Raw genomic sequence first — 12,780 nt, 5'->3', positions numbered from 1 at the left:
GGCTTTGGCCCCCTGCAAGCTATGCTGCCTAGGGAAATGGCAGTAGCACCCCCCATCTTCTTGCAGCACATCCAACCTGGACCCCAAATTCAACCAACTCGGGGGTCGGAGTGAGTTGGTCCCAGCAGCTGCGTTGATCTGAAAGCACCCACGCAGGCCTTCAGAGTCACCCCAGAGAATGCGGTTTCATTTCCGCTGGCAGGCGGCAACCAACCTGGGTGGAGGGTGTGTGTGTGTGCACACATGCACGCCCCTTCCTAGAACTATATCAATAATCGAAGAAATCCAAGCAGAGAGAGTGCCTGGGCCAAGCCCCAAACAGGCAAAGTGCTCGGCCAGCCACCTTCCCCCAGCCCCCAGAGCCCTGAGCATCAGGCGCCTGCTCTCCTGGGCAGACCAGTCCAAGCTGCCACCCAGAGACAAGACAGATCCCGCCTCTCCGGCCCCTCCTGCAGTCCAGCCTGGCCAACTCGGGCCTCGCAAAGCCAAGGTGAGGATGGGGGTTTTGCTTCTGTGAAAAGCAAACCAAGAGTCGGGCAGTCCTGCAAAACACTGCTGATGTCGGTACACTCCATGCCGCACAGAGCCAAGCGATTGCTAAAATGCGTGACTCACGACAAGGAAAAAGGAACGGATGCGGCAGGCAACGTGTTCAAACGTCAGATATCAGAGGACCGGGCCGAGTTCTGAAATGTTAAACCCCAACGTGCACGTGTGAACAGACATACATTTACACACGCACGTGCAAGCACACATGAGCTAGAATTTCTTTTACAACAAAACCACATTTTATTTACAAGGTTCAGCCTCCTCCCAGCTAGTAAGTGCATTTGGAAGCAATGAAATCAGGCTCTACAAATAATACTGGACATCGTTGTTAACTGGAGGGGAAACCCTTGATCCTTAGACAAACTTCCCATGTCTCAGCTTGGCTGGGAAGGAAGTGGGAGAAGAAGACGGAAAGGGGGGAACACCCTTCATGCGAGCTCGGCCGAGCAGTTCCCGGCAGCTGCAGAGGCTCCTCGCAGCCTGACCTGGGGGAGCTGCTCCCACGTGCAGGGCCCAGGAGCCCACCTGTCCAGGTCCTTCTCTAATAACTGCCCTTGCACCTGTCCTGCAGCCAAGAAGCCAGCCACCTGCTGTCCCCAGAGCACAGTGTGGCGTGTGCGTGCCACACACCGCGTACGCAAACATGGCTACATGCATGTGCACTGCTACGCACCAGTGTCATTGCCACACATGCACACCTGTGTTTTGCTACACACGAGCCCACCCACCCCTCCACCCTGCACCGATTCAAATCCATTTCTCTCATGTCTAAGCCACAATGTTTTAGGAGAAACATAAGGAGTCCTTGCTTCAGGTGGGGACAGGGCAAGGATGTGGGAAAGGAGTGCCATGCTCTTAAAATCGTGTGCCACCAACGTCACGGCGCCTGTGTTTACAAGAAGTGCTCGGCAGCCACCCACCACAGCCCTGCATCAGACACCTGCTTCCTACGAACGAGTTTGCCCGCGAGGCCGAGCTCCCCAGTCATACGCAAGGGACGCTTCCCACTCTCCTGCCAGTCCACACTCAGGGAGGGGCGAGGCTAGCGACATGGAAGCCACCAGCGCACACACACTCAGCAGAGCCCAGCACTCTTCCGAGCTGCCATCAATTTTTAATTTATTGGATCCCAGGGAAAATAACAACCGTGGGGAGGGGGGAAGAGGAGGGGAGGGTGGGAGAGAACAGGAATCAATTCTTGGTGGAGAAAATAATCTACGGCCAGATGACGCTGAGAGGCAGGGAGAGAGGTTTTATGAAGTTCTCCTAACGGAGGGGATAATGAAGCCGCCGAACATCAGAGGCGGCACGTGTTGGGAGGAGGTCCACATGGGCCATGGCGGGATGGGCCACGTGGCGGCGGGGAAGGACACAGCCAGGCAGGACCCCAGCAGGTAGCATCGCACCCAGGATCCCTCTCACCACTGCCCACCTGCCCACCTGGAGGGAGGAGCCCAGCCTGTCCCAGGTGTCACAGCCTGCAACCCTCCCCAGAGACGCCTGCATGTCATGGCCACCACACCACCAGGCCCCGTCTGCTCGGTGCCCAGCACGCAGCACACACCACAAAATGTAACCATCACCAATTCTGACATCTGGGTATGGGTCTCTCTCCCAAAAGGCAGACCAGGACCCAGCTGACCGGGCAGCAGGCCCAGTCAGTTTGAGCCTGGCCCGAACTCCAGGAAGCCCTGGGTGGAGGAGGCCGTGGTGGGCAAGGACTTGCTCGGGTGACGCGCCCCTGCAGAACTGCAGCCTGGTCTCTTGGGCTCTCACCAAACCCAGAGCAGGAGAAAGAACAAATGAATCAAGAAAGGAACCCCCAGGGGCACCTGCAGACCCTGGCCCTGGCCAAAAGGCCACACGTGAAAAGCTAAGTGCAGAAGACGGTGTGACTTATGTCGTGAGAAATAAAACAGTGGCTTTAGGGGACAAGCCTTGCCGTCACCCAGAAGTCCTTCTGAACACGACCACATCCCTGCGCCCTGTGGACACCTCGCAGGGCTGGGAAGGCTGCGACCCGGAAGCCAGCTGGAGACCCAGAGGACAGCTCTGAGGCAGCGCCAGGCTTTCCCCAAGGCGCTAAGGGGAAGACAAGAAAGACCGGCCGGCTGCAGCTCAGATTCTCACCGACAGGCAACAAACTCACCTGTTTCCGAGGTGGGAATTGAAACAGGCCCTCCTCCCGCTCCCCTCTGGGTTTTTGAGCTCCTAGACAGGCATGCTTTCCCAGGCGCGTCAGTCACACGGACGCTCCATGGCTTGAGTCAGTTTTGTGCCCGTTGTAGCAGAGAACGCACTAGTACCCATCACAGACCTCTCTATCTTTTCAGTGGAACAGGGTCATAGAAAGTTACATAAAACAGAGGATCTCCCCCCTTTTCTATTTCTCTTTTTTTTTCTTTTACTTTGAAGTGACTTCATTTTGTACTGTCTGGGACCACACCGCAGTCACAGAACACAAGCCAGCTAAGTCGTCACCCAAGCTCACGAGCCGCTGTAACACGGCATGAATTTCTTTCCATTTCAGCAACTATACAAAGAATGTGCCCTTGTGTCAAGACGACAGGCCAAGTCCCCGTGACCAGGCCCCATTCACCAAGTCCCACTTCATGTCATTTTTGCCATGGTGCTACACAAACACACACACACACACACACACACGTAGCAGACACAGGCTGCCTCTGCCTCCAAGTGTTCCCCAATAGTCTGCGAGGCAGGACCCTGGACAAACAGCAGGTGAGACCAGAACAGCTCTCCCAGGACCTGCAAGCAAGACTTGTGGACCCGGAAGCCGGGCAAGGACAGGCTCATGGGAGTGAGGAAGCGACTACTCAGAAATGACAAAGCCGCTCTCAGCAGTGGGAGGACATAGCATTCACTCCCAGCATCCTCCTGGGCCCGCGCCCACCCCTCTACAGACACCAAAATGCATCCACCACGGAGACTACCTTCAGAGAAGGCTGCACAGCCGGCCCCAGGGAACGGGCCGCGTGCTGCCCTGCACAGTCACCCCTGTCCTCCCAGATGTGCCACCAGCAGCAACCTGCAGGCCAGGGTCCTTGGAGACTGTGGGCCAAAACGTAGCCCTCTGCCGCAGGCCCACAGTGGTGAGAGAGCCCCCCCAGAGGAGGCGCAGCCGCCCCCACCCTGCCCTTTCTCACACTCGTGTGCTTATGCAGCATTAGTTAGATCCATGGCTCTCTACAGCCAGCGAGAACTCCCCCCACGGCCAGTCCCCCACCAAGTTCCAAGGCTGAGGATTTCTGAGTTCATTAAAAAAAAAGAAGAAGAAACATTTGCTACAGCCTCGAAGCCACCACCGAGCCCCAAGCCTCCCAGGTGCCCGAGGTGTCCGGCCACAGCAGCTTGCACGCTCACAGCCAGCTGGGTGCAAACCCTCGGTGAAGTGGAGAGATCATGAGATAAATTGCGGGGCTCAGGACGGGAGAGTGAAGGCTCTTTCTTCAGCTGGTGACAGCGCTCGGCTTTTGTCTGACCTAATTTATTTCTCTTTCAGGTTAGAAGAAACAGCTTTCCTATCGCAGGCTAGGGCTCCTGTGCTGAGACGGAGCTCAAATGGAAAGGCTCGGGGCAGCTGCAATGCGTGCACTTGGGAGAGAAAATACAACGGATCCAGCCAGCCTGGGACCAGCCGTCCAAGGTCCCTAGACACTGAGTTACCCCACGCACAGGGAGAAACACCCTCCCCAGAAGCCACGAGGACCGCCACCCTGTGGGGTGAAAGGCACGGATCAGCGCTGGCTGTGGCAAGCTAGCACCCCTTTCCAAACCAACTTCTGTGGTTGCGTTTTCTGACTTTAGGGAACAGGCAGGACACCTAGTAAATGGAATTGAGATTCCAAGGTTGTCAATTCGGAGCTAACACGATTCCCCAAAGCTGCTTTCAGGTCTAGGACAAGCCAGGGACCAGTCAGAGAGGACAGCACACACACAGCATTGCTGCCTTACACACAAAGCGTGCGCCCCTCTCCCAGTGAGCCCCCACATCAGGGGACCACAGACTGACCCAGGAACAAAATTTTAGTGATTTTTGAAAAAAAAAAAAAGGCGATGAAAGAAAAGGTCTCTTCTGCCCGAGGAAGCTTACAGAAAAAGAGATCTCTCAAAGTTGCTTCCCGTTTCGCCCGGCACGAACCTCAGCAGGAAAATCGGCATCGCAACTTGGCAGCCCAGGCAAGCTGCGGCGGCTGCTGCAAGCCCGGGCCGGCCGTCCTCAAGACACGGGCACCGAGCGCCCCCTAGCCGCCGCGCGCCGGCCCAGGCGCCCAGACACCCAACTCAAAGTTTATTTTGGTAAGTATTTTATCACAAGCAACATAGAAGGCAAAGCAAGCAAGATAGGAGATGAAAGGGGGATAAGTGGCGGCGCGAGCCGTGCTCCAGGCTGAGCAAGCGCCCGGAGCTGAGTTCCGATAAGGCGCTAGGAGTTGGAGCAGGGCACCCTCGGAACCGGGAAATCGCCAGGCCTGCTGGCTTCCTTCCGCACTCCCACCGGGCTCACCTGGGACAGAATCCTAATCACTGCCCAATGCACCTTCCCTTCGGCGGAGGGAGCCCCGCTCAGAGCGTGGCACAGCACCATACCCCACCATCTAAGCCCGCCTCCCTCCGTGTGGTCAAGGCATATGCTGCACACCGCTGCATTTGCTCCAAGACTGGTTGTTCTGATAGAAAAATATGTGGAGGGCCAGACAGAAACCACTGGAGACCCTCGAGGCTCAGGCAGCCAGCAGCCTCCCCACCCCCTGTCGCAACAAGAGAGGTGCATCTGTGTGTAATGTACTCAGGTGGGGGGAGGGGAAGTACCCTTTAAAAATATTAGGGCTTGTTAAATTATGCTCATGGCTGTTTTCTCTCAGGTGTGAATTACAAATGAATAAAACCCGCCTGGCCTAACACCTTGGATGCACACATTTGTATTCTCCCGTGGAATTGGAGCAGCTGGCTTGCATCACACTTCTAATGATATGGGGTTCCCTTCTGTGCAGCATGGCACGCTCAGAGCCTGCCTCCCCAGCAGCCGCCGACAACAGGAACTCAAGGGCCCACCACCTCGGGAAACTGATCCGGCCCAGTGTGGAAGGCCCAGTGGACCCTCAGAGACACACTGTCCATGCTCCCCCTTCCCAGAACCCCGGCATCAGAGGGAGCCGGGATCAAGGCAGGCACGGTCACCTTCGGAACATACAGCTAGAGCAAGACAGCCGTGGGAGGAACACAACTCGCCTAACTTGTGCACCGGAGCTGGAGCCCCTGGCTGTTTGGCACCATTGTGAATTCATACCACGCATCCCTCACTTCGGAGGGAGTATTGGTCTGCTGGAAAATCACCTTGCTTGGGGTTGGGGAGTGCCCATGGATACCACCCGTGTGCAGTTGCTCCCAGAAGCCTCAGGCTACCCCCCCCACCCTGGACTTGCACTCTGCCTTACTCCCCACCCCACCCACGGGCCTGCCTGCCTGCCTGCCTGCCTGGCGGGCCACGGCCTTCACCCTATGCCTGGTCAGCCACCAGCCCCTTGCCTCCCCACTCCCCTGTTGTCCCTGTGCCATGTTGTTTGTTTTTATTAATAGTCGTGTCTGCCTCTGAGTTTCAAAGCTATCTCCATCTGGGTCAAACGTTCTGAAACAAACCAGACCCCACAGCTTCGTCTGCAGCTGTCCCCAGACTCCCTCTGCTGCCGCTTCGCCACCCCACCTTCACTGTCACTGTGGATACGTTCAGCCCATCGGGGAGCCCTTCTCCCCTGCCTGCACCTCCTAGGAGCACCACGACCCTCCCTGGAGCCCCCATCCTCCAGGGACAAAGTCGCCAGTGCTGTTGGCTGCCCTTGAGTGCCAGACCTGCCTCTGGGTTGCATCATCCCTGAGAACCTGAAGCTACAGCCCCAAGGCCCGCCGCCACCCAGCGGCCAACCACCCTGGGGCTCTGAGTGGGCTCCATCCCAGTCACAAATCTCCTGAGGGAAGCCTGGGTGGGGGCCGGCCAGGGTTCCAGGATACCCTAACTCCACGACTCTGCCTCCTTCACACACAGGCCGGCCATGTAGCTTTGTGGCCTCGGCTGCCTTGTCTCCTACCTGCTTCCACCTCTCGGGGAAGAGGTGGGAAGCAGTTGCTTTGGGGTCACAAATGGCCTCATCTGAAAACTGCTTGGGCCCAGCTCCCTGCTTCAGCCCTGCCCCAAGCCAGCCCTCTGGCCTGTGTGCCCCCCCAGCCCCCGCTCTTCTCCACTCCTTACTTTTCCCTCCCTGACATGGCTTTCCCCAGTGTGGCCCTGATCAGGGAGGCAGAGAGAAACAGAACCAATACAGGTGGGCTATACAGCACCAGGCACCCCTCGCCCCCAGTCCCAGCTGCCATTCTGCCCAGGGCTCCCTCCGGCTGGCCCAGCAGTGCCAGGAAACTGGGAAGCAAACCGAGGCAAACCTACCTGCCTTCTCCCCCTGCTGCACAAGTGTAGCCTCACCCTGCTCTGCTGCAGCCAGCGACTCCCCTTCCCCAGTTCTCCCACACCTCCCCCTCCTCAAAAAACAGCTCTGTAATTAGACAGAGGCTCCGTGGGGCAAAACTGTCTCCTGCAGAAATCAGTATCTACACACACAGTGTTCTTAGCAGCCACCCCTTGCCAGAGGGGAGGGAGTTTGGAGGAAGTACCAGGCCGGCCGAGGCATCGGACTGTCAGCTGAGGGACCTTCTCAATCCAAGGAGCCTCAAGTCAGAATGCAAAAAAATTTCCTCTCAAATGCAACCAGCAAGTCTGTGATGTTACAATGAAAAAAAAAAAGAAAAGGAAAGGAAAGAAAAGAAAAACGAAGCCCTCTCCTCTCCTTGAGAAACAGCATCCTTCTAGGAAGGCAAACCCATTTTCCTATTTCTTCCTCCTCCCCAAAACATAAAGAATAATAAATTCACAAATTCTTACTAATGTGTCTGGTGCAACAAAGGAGCGACCACGGCCACAGCAATTGCTCCGAGCAGATGGCTCCCAATGCTGGGATTTCGGAGGAGGGGAGAGCCCCTTTATATATTTATTTATTTATTTAAATTTTTAAAAATATAACATAAATATTCGGCCCTCGACCGCCAGGCAGCCAGTCCTCGGCCGGGGCTGTGCGCAGCCGTCTCCAGCTTGGCGCGGGTAGCCCGGCCCCAGCCCAGAGAGGAGCACGGAGCTTCTGCAGGAACACAACCTGGATGGCACCCAGAGGATGTTTTATTTCTATTACAATTAAAAACAAAATAGCCACGGCGACTCAGGCACCCCGCGCGCGAGAGGACGGCGGAGAAAGGCTCGCGGAGGATCAGTAGGGCGAAGCGCTGCGAGCCGATCTTCCCGGGGCTGCCCAGCGGGGGCCTGGGGGGCTCCCCTGCTAACCCCGCACCTGGGTGGCCGGCGCTCGCTCTCCCCCTTCCTAAACAGACCCAACTTGGCAGGGAGAAGCGGCGTGTCGCTGCCCGGCTGCCGGACTTTGCGCGCTTCGCGTCTCTCAGGAAATCCACCCGGCTTGAGCCCAGGGATACCCGCCCGGCCCTGCCTCGCTCGTTCGGAGAGGGAAGGCGAGAGATACCGCGACGCGGAAGATGCAAAGAAGCCTGCTGGCTGAAGCGTTGGGGGGGGGGGTCCTTTTTTTTTTTAACAGCCCACCCGTCTCTTCCCACTCCTGACAACCCCTTCCCCACACACACACCTTGCAGCGCGCATTTTTCACCAACCCCTTTCCCCCCACCTTCTTCTCTGAGTAGGAAGGGGGGGGGAGAAGGCAAGATCACCCCAGGAGACCGGCGGAGATGAGGAGGGGGCGCGTGAGCGGTTAGCTGCCACGCAGCTGGATTCTTGTGTAAATAGCAAGAACCGGCGAGAGAAAGGCGGCTGCCGAGTCCTCCGACCCGCGGGGCCGGCGCCCTGCCGGGCCGAGCGCCGCAACCGGGAACCCGAAGCCCGCGGCCACCCCACGCCTGCAGATCCCCGGGCCCGTGGTGCACCCCGCGCTCCTCCGCCCGCGCCGTCAGCGCGGACCCACGCGCTCGCCAACTTTTCCCCACTTCCCGGCTCCCCCCTCCCCCTCGGCTCCCCCAGCCCCCTCCCCCTCCTCTCCAATCCCCGCCACCAGCGCCGCTGCAGCCACACACGCCGCGCGGAGGGGCGAGCGTCCGGCCGGGCTCGGCGCGCGCGCATACACACACACATACACACACACACCTCCTCCAGCCCGTGCGCCCCCTCCCCGGCCCGCAACCGGCTCTGCAGGCCCCTCTGGCCGGAGACGCGTCTGGCTGCAAAGAAACTTTCCTATGGCCCCCGGCCCCTACCGCGCTCCAGGCCGCCCCTGCCAAGCCCGCAGCGGCCCCGCACGCGGCCCGGCCCGGCACGGCCTGGCCCAGCTCGGTGTCCCCAGCCCTGGGCGCCGGGAGCCCCATCCTCCGGCCCCTGGCGCGCACGCCGCAGACACTTACGCGTGATGAGCTCCCTCTGGGACAAGTGCTGGGGGTTGCCCTGTTTGCGGCGGGACATTGCCCCGGCATCTATTCTGGCATCGCCCGGAGAGCTGCACCGATGGGGGCCGGGGAAGGGGTCCGAGCCGCCGCTGCCGCCGCGCCGCCGCGCCTCCTCCTCTGCCCGGGTTGGTGTTTTTTTCCCCTTCCTCTCCTGCCCTCTCTTCCTCCTCCTCTTCTTCTTTATTTTGCTCTTCTTTCTATGCTGTTTTTTGTTTTGTTTGCAAAAGGAAAAAGAGCAGAAGAAAAACACCAAAAATCTTCCAATTTAGAAACTGAGAAAAGGAAAAAAAATTAAAAAGCCGCTGCCGCTGCTGCTGTTGGCCGGCTGGTTTCTTTTAAAATATATTCTTTTGAAGGAAAAAAAAATCTCTTACACTCCTTCAAACTGCTTGGCTCCGTGGACTTCCAGTGTCTTCTTGAACTTAAGCCGGGTTTCGCACCGGCTGCTGACACTCTTTCGGGACCTGGTAGGTGGAAAGCGCACTTCTACCAGGAGAGGGGAGGGGGGGTGCAAACAAATAAAAAAATAAATAAAAGAAAGGGGGGAAAGCAAAGCAAAAAAAAAAGCAAAGAAAACTTGGGGACTTGTCTCGCAGCCCTCTTACCCCGCCCCCTCAAAAAAACCCAATGCAATGTGGGACCGGCCCGGTCCGGCTGTATCTGGGCTTTCTGCGGGGCCGCCTGCTTTTTTTTGCTCGCAGACTGACCCTTCCGAGGCTCTGGGGTACTCCGAGAGCGGCTCCTCCCAGTTCCACCTGGCAGGCGGGCGCCGGCCGGAGGGGCTGCCCAGTCCCTGCGAGCGCTCCCCAGCGCTCCCCCGGCGCCGCGGGCCCAGGGGGAGCCGGGCCGAGGGCGGCTCGCCCAGTGCGCCTGGGTCGCTGCGGGCGCGGACTGGGAGCTATAGACTGCAACGTGAAGATGGCGGAGTCCGGGTTCTCTGGGAGCTCTCGGTCTCTCTATGGCTGGGGCTGCCTCTGTACAATGGGATAAAATTCAAGTTCAAGTGCGGACGTGACGTTTAATCTGCACTAGAGACAAAAAGACCCAGAGAGTCGGAGCACTGGGGGCGACTAGCGGTGGCTTTTTAACATTGTACCCTGCAAGAGAACAAGAAAGCACACAGACACTCGCGCGCGCGCACACCCGCCCGTGCGCACCCCCGGCCCGGCCGGCCACACGTGCAGCCCGCGCTGGCGTGCGCTCCTCTCCCCCGGCACCGGTGGCGCGGACGCGGCGGGGGGAGGGGGGCAGGATGCATTTCTTTTGTAAGGAAACCCCGCGCGCCCCTCCTCCTCTCCCGGGAGCAGGACCCCCTGAGAAGGGGGGCGGGGTGAGGCGCACAGTAACGTGAATGAAGGCTGATCCCACCCACCCAAACACTCCTTGGGGAACTTGGGGGGGTACTGGGGGCCAATATGGGAACGCCTGGGGTCTCCAGGAGGACAGGTGATCGACTACTCAGGACCCCCACCCCGGAAAAGTAGCTAGATTGCTTTGCTTTTACTTTTCTTTCTTTGGGGGTCCCGGGTGAGGGGAGAGGAGGCCTGGAGTTAAATTTCCCAGAGAGTGCCTCCTCCTGCTCGGAGCTCCTACGACTGGCACAGCAGGAAGACCAAGTGGACAACTGGAGAGCAACTAAATCAAGGGGGTCCCTGAGACCTCACTCTGAGACCCATTCCGGAAGAGATCTTCCCCTCTTCCCCCTTCTTGACCCTTCCTCCGTTCACTCCCAGAGGCCAGCCGCGGCACCTCCCCTACCGCCGAGGTCTGCGCGCAGCTGGGGCCAGGAGGCAGGGGCGCTCCACGTGGGATAGGACCTGGGCTTGCCGGCCCAGGCGTAGGTGTGGCCAGATCTCCGCCGCTCCTCTGACGGCTGCGGCGGGAGCTGAGGGGGGACGCCCTGAGGCCCCCTGCAACCTGGAAGTCGCTCCCCACTCCCCGCCCGGCGGCCCCAGAGGACGTGAAATAGCCTGTCAGACTTGGGAAGGCCACAGCTGCCTCGTCAGCCGTTTGATCTCCAGCCGGCGAGGCCAGGCGGAGTTGTGGGGGCCTGTCCGTGGCCCGGAGACAAGGCCAGCCCGCAGTCCTCTTGGACAGCCGCCCCCCCCCCCGCCCTTCCCCGGGCCACGGCCAACTTTGTCTATTTGATGACCCGGCCTCCAGGGCTGGGCGCGCCCCGCACGCGGCTGGACCCCTCTTGCCTTCCCGGGACTGTCCTGCGGCCAGGACTGGTCCGGGCCTGGCTCGGGCTAGGCTGGCATGGGCAGGACGAGCGGGTTCAGCTGCCCGCACCCAGCCCGCGCCCAGCCCCGCTCCGCCGGCTTCTCCCGAGCCAGTGGCCAGGCCGTGACGCCTCCGGGCACGCCGCCTCTCTCGCGGCAGCCGGCGTTTTTGTCAGCTCTCAAGGTCTTAGCTGCGGCGGCGACACCCGCAACGTGACACCGCACAGCGCCCAAGAGGGGAACAGAGGGCACCCTTTTCCCCTCCAGCTGTCCAGAACTCTTCGTCAGACGCGCCCGCGCAGGCGGTTCCACAGCCCTGGGGCCGCAAGCCTTGCGGCTGCACGGGTGGAAGCTACGGTGCGGACCGGCTCGCACCTGCTTCCCCGGCGGGGGCGGCTGCGGGCTGCTGCCCACCTCCACGTGCTCCGAAGTCTAGACGCGCCTCCCTCTCCGGCCCTCTCACCCCACCCAGAGAATCTTTCCAGGAAAAGCGGCCTCGGTATGAGAAAATGCCCGCACCCACCTTTCATAAACTTCTGAAGAAATTCATACTGGCCTTCCTGATTTGTCGAGCAAGGCTCGTAAGCCCTGTGTTTCTGGGAACCCGCGATGTAGTGCCCAGAGAGGTTGAGAACATTGCCCGAGGACACACAGCGTGAGGGAACGGACTGGGCTCCCCGCACCGGGCGGCCCCAGGGCGCGAAATTCTGACACGTGACCCTCGCGCTCCAAGGGTCGCTTACAAGGGGAGGGGGCTCAGGGCAGGAGCTCCTGCGAGCGGGAACCGGCCGCTCCCCCACACCCGGCAAGGGTGCCCCTCCGCGGGCAGCGCCCAGGCGCGGAGCTGGGGTGGGGGGACGGCGGTCCCAGCTGCCGTTGCCAACTTGCACTTAATCAACGTGGCCCGTCTCAGGCAGGGGGCACCGCCGGCCAGCAGGAAGTGGCGGGCAGGGGGCGCCGCAGGCCCCCGACTGACCGGAAGGCCCCCGACGGCAGGAAGAGGGACGCGCGGACGGGCAGGCGCAGGGCCGGACACGCCGCGGCCAGGGAGAAGCTGCAACTGGCCCTGCCCGGCCCTACGCTGGCCTCCGCCGCCTGCTCCTCTTCCTCCTCCTCCTCCCCCGAGAGGCGGCCGAGCGCAGCAGCGAGCGAGCCCAGCTGCCGCTCGCGTCTCCTCCTTCTCCCTCTGCCCGTCTGGCACGGGCATCATTAACGCTGCGAGCTGTTAATGTCTGGTCTCACAGCTCCCCCTTTAGTCTCGCTGCGCTCCCTGTCTCGCGCTCCGAGCCGATCGCCTTCCCACCGACCTTGACCTCCCGCTCGACCCCTCCTGGCCCCAGGCCACTGGCCTGGCGCTCAGGTTTCCGCTCCCAAGGTGCCCCAGCAGCGGGCGGGGCAGGGCGCGCTGGCCCAGGCGGGGCAGGAGGGTGGCCAACAACGTGGGCCACACGCCTTCCCCAGGAACCCAGGGTCCAGCACCCTGCTG

At 60.2% G+C, this 12,780-nt stretch overlaps 1 protein-coding gene across 4 annotated transcripts in view; it reads right to left on the bottom strand.

The window, feature by feature from the left end:
* BCL11B (BCL11 transcription factor B) overlaps positions 1-10,129 on the bottom strand; it is a 75,073-nt gene extending 64,944 nt beyond the window's left edge. Inside the window, exon 1 of one of the 4 annotated variants that reach the window (XM_058655571.1) lies at positions 9,031-10,129. In XM_058655571.1, the coding sequence (XP_058511554.1) occupies positions 9,031-9,088 (58 nt within the window). In that variant the 5' untranslated portion in view covers positions 9,089-10,129. The remainder of the gene's footprint in view (positions 1-9,030) is intronic. The other 3 variants (XM_058655570.1, XM_058655573.1, XM_058655572.1) reach the window with 3 other exon arrangements.
* Positions 10,130-12,780: the final 2,651 nt, after the last annotated feature.

Source organism: Ochotona princeps, chromosome 26, assembly GCF_030435755.1.
Source record: "Ochotona princeps isolate mOchPri1 chromosome 26, mOchPri1.hap1, whole genome shotgun sequence".
NCBI classification, from domain to species: Eukaryota; Metazoa; Chordata; class Mammalia; order Lagomorpha; family Ochotonidae; genus Ochotona; species Ochotona princeps.
The sequence above is the reverse complement of the archived record's forward strand: the minus strand, read 5'-3'. Positions and strand labels throughout refer to the sequence as shown.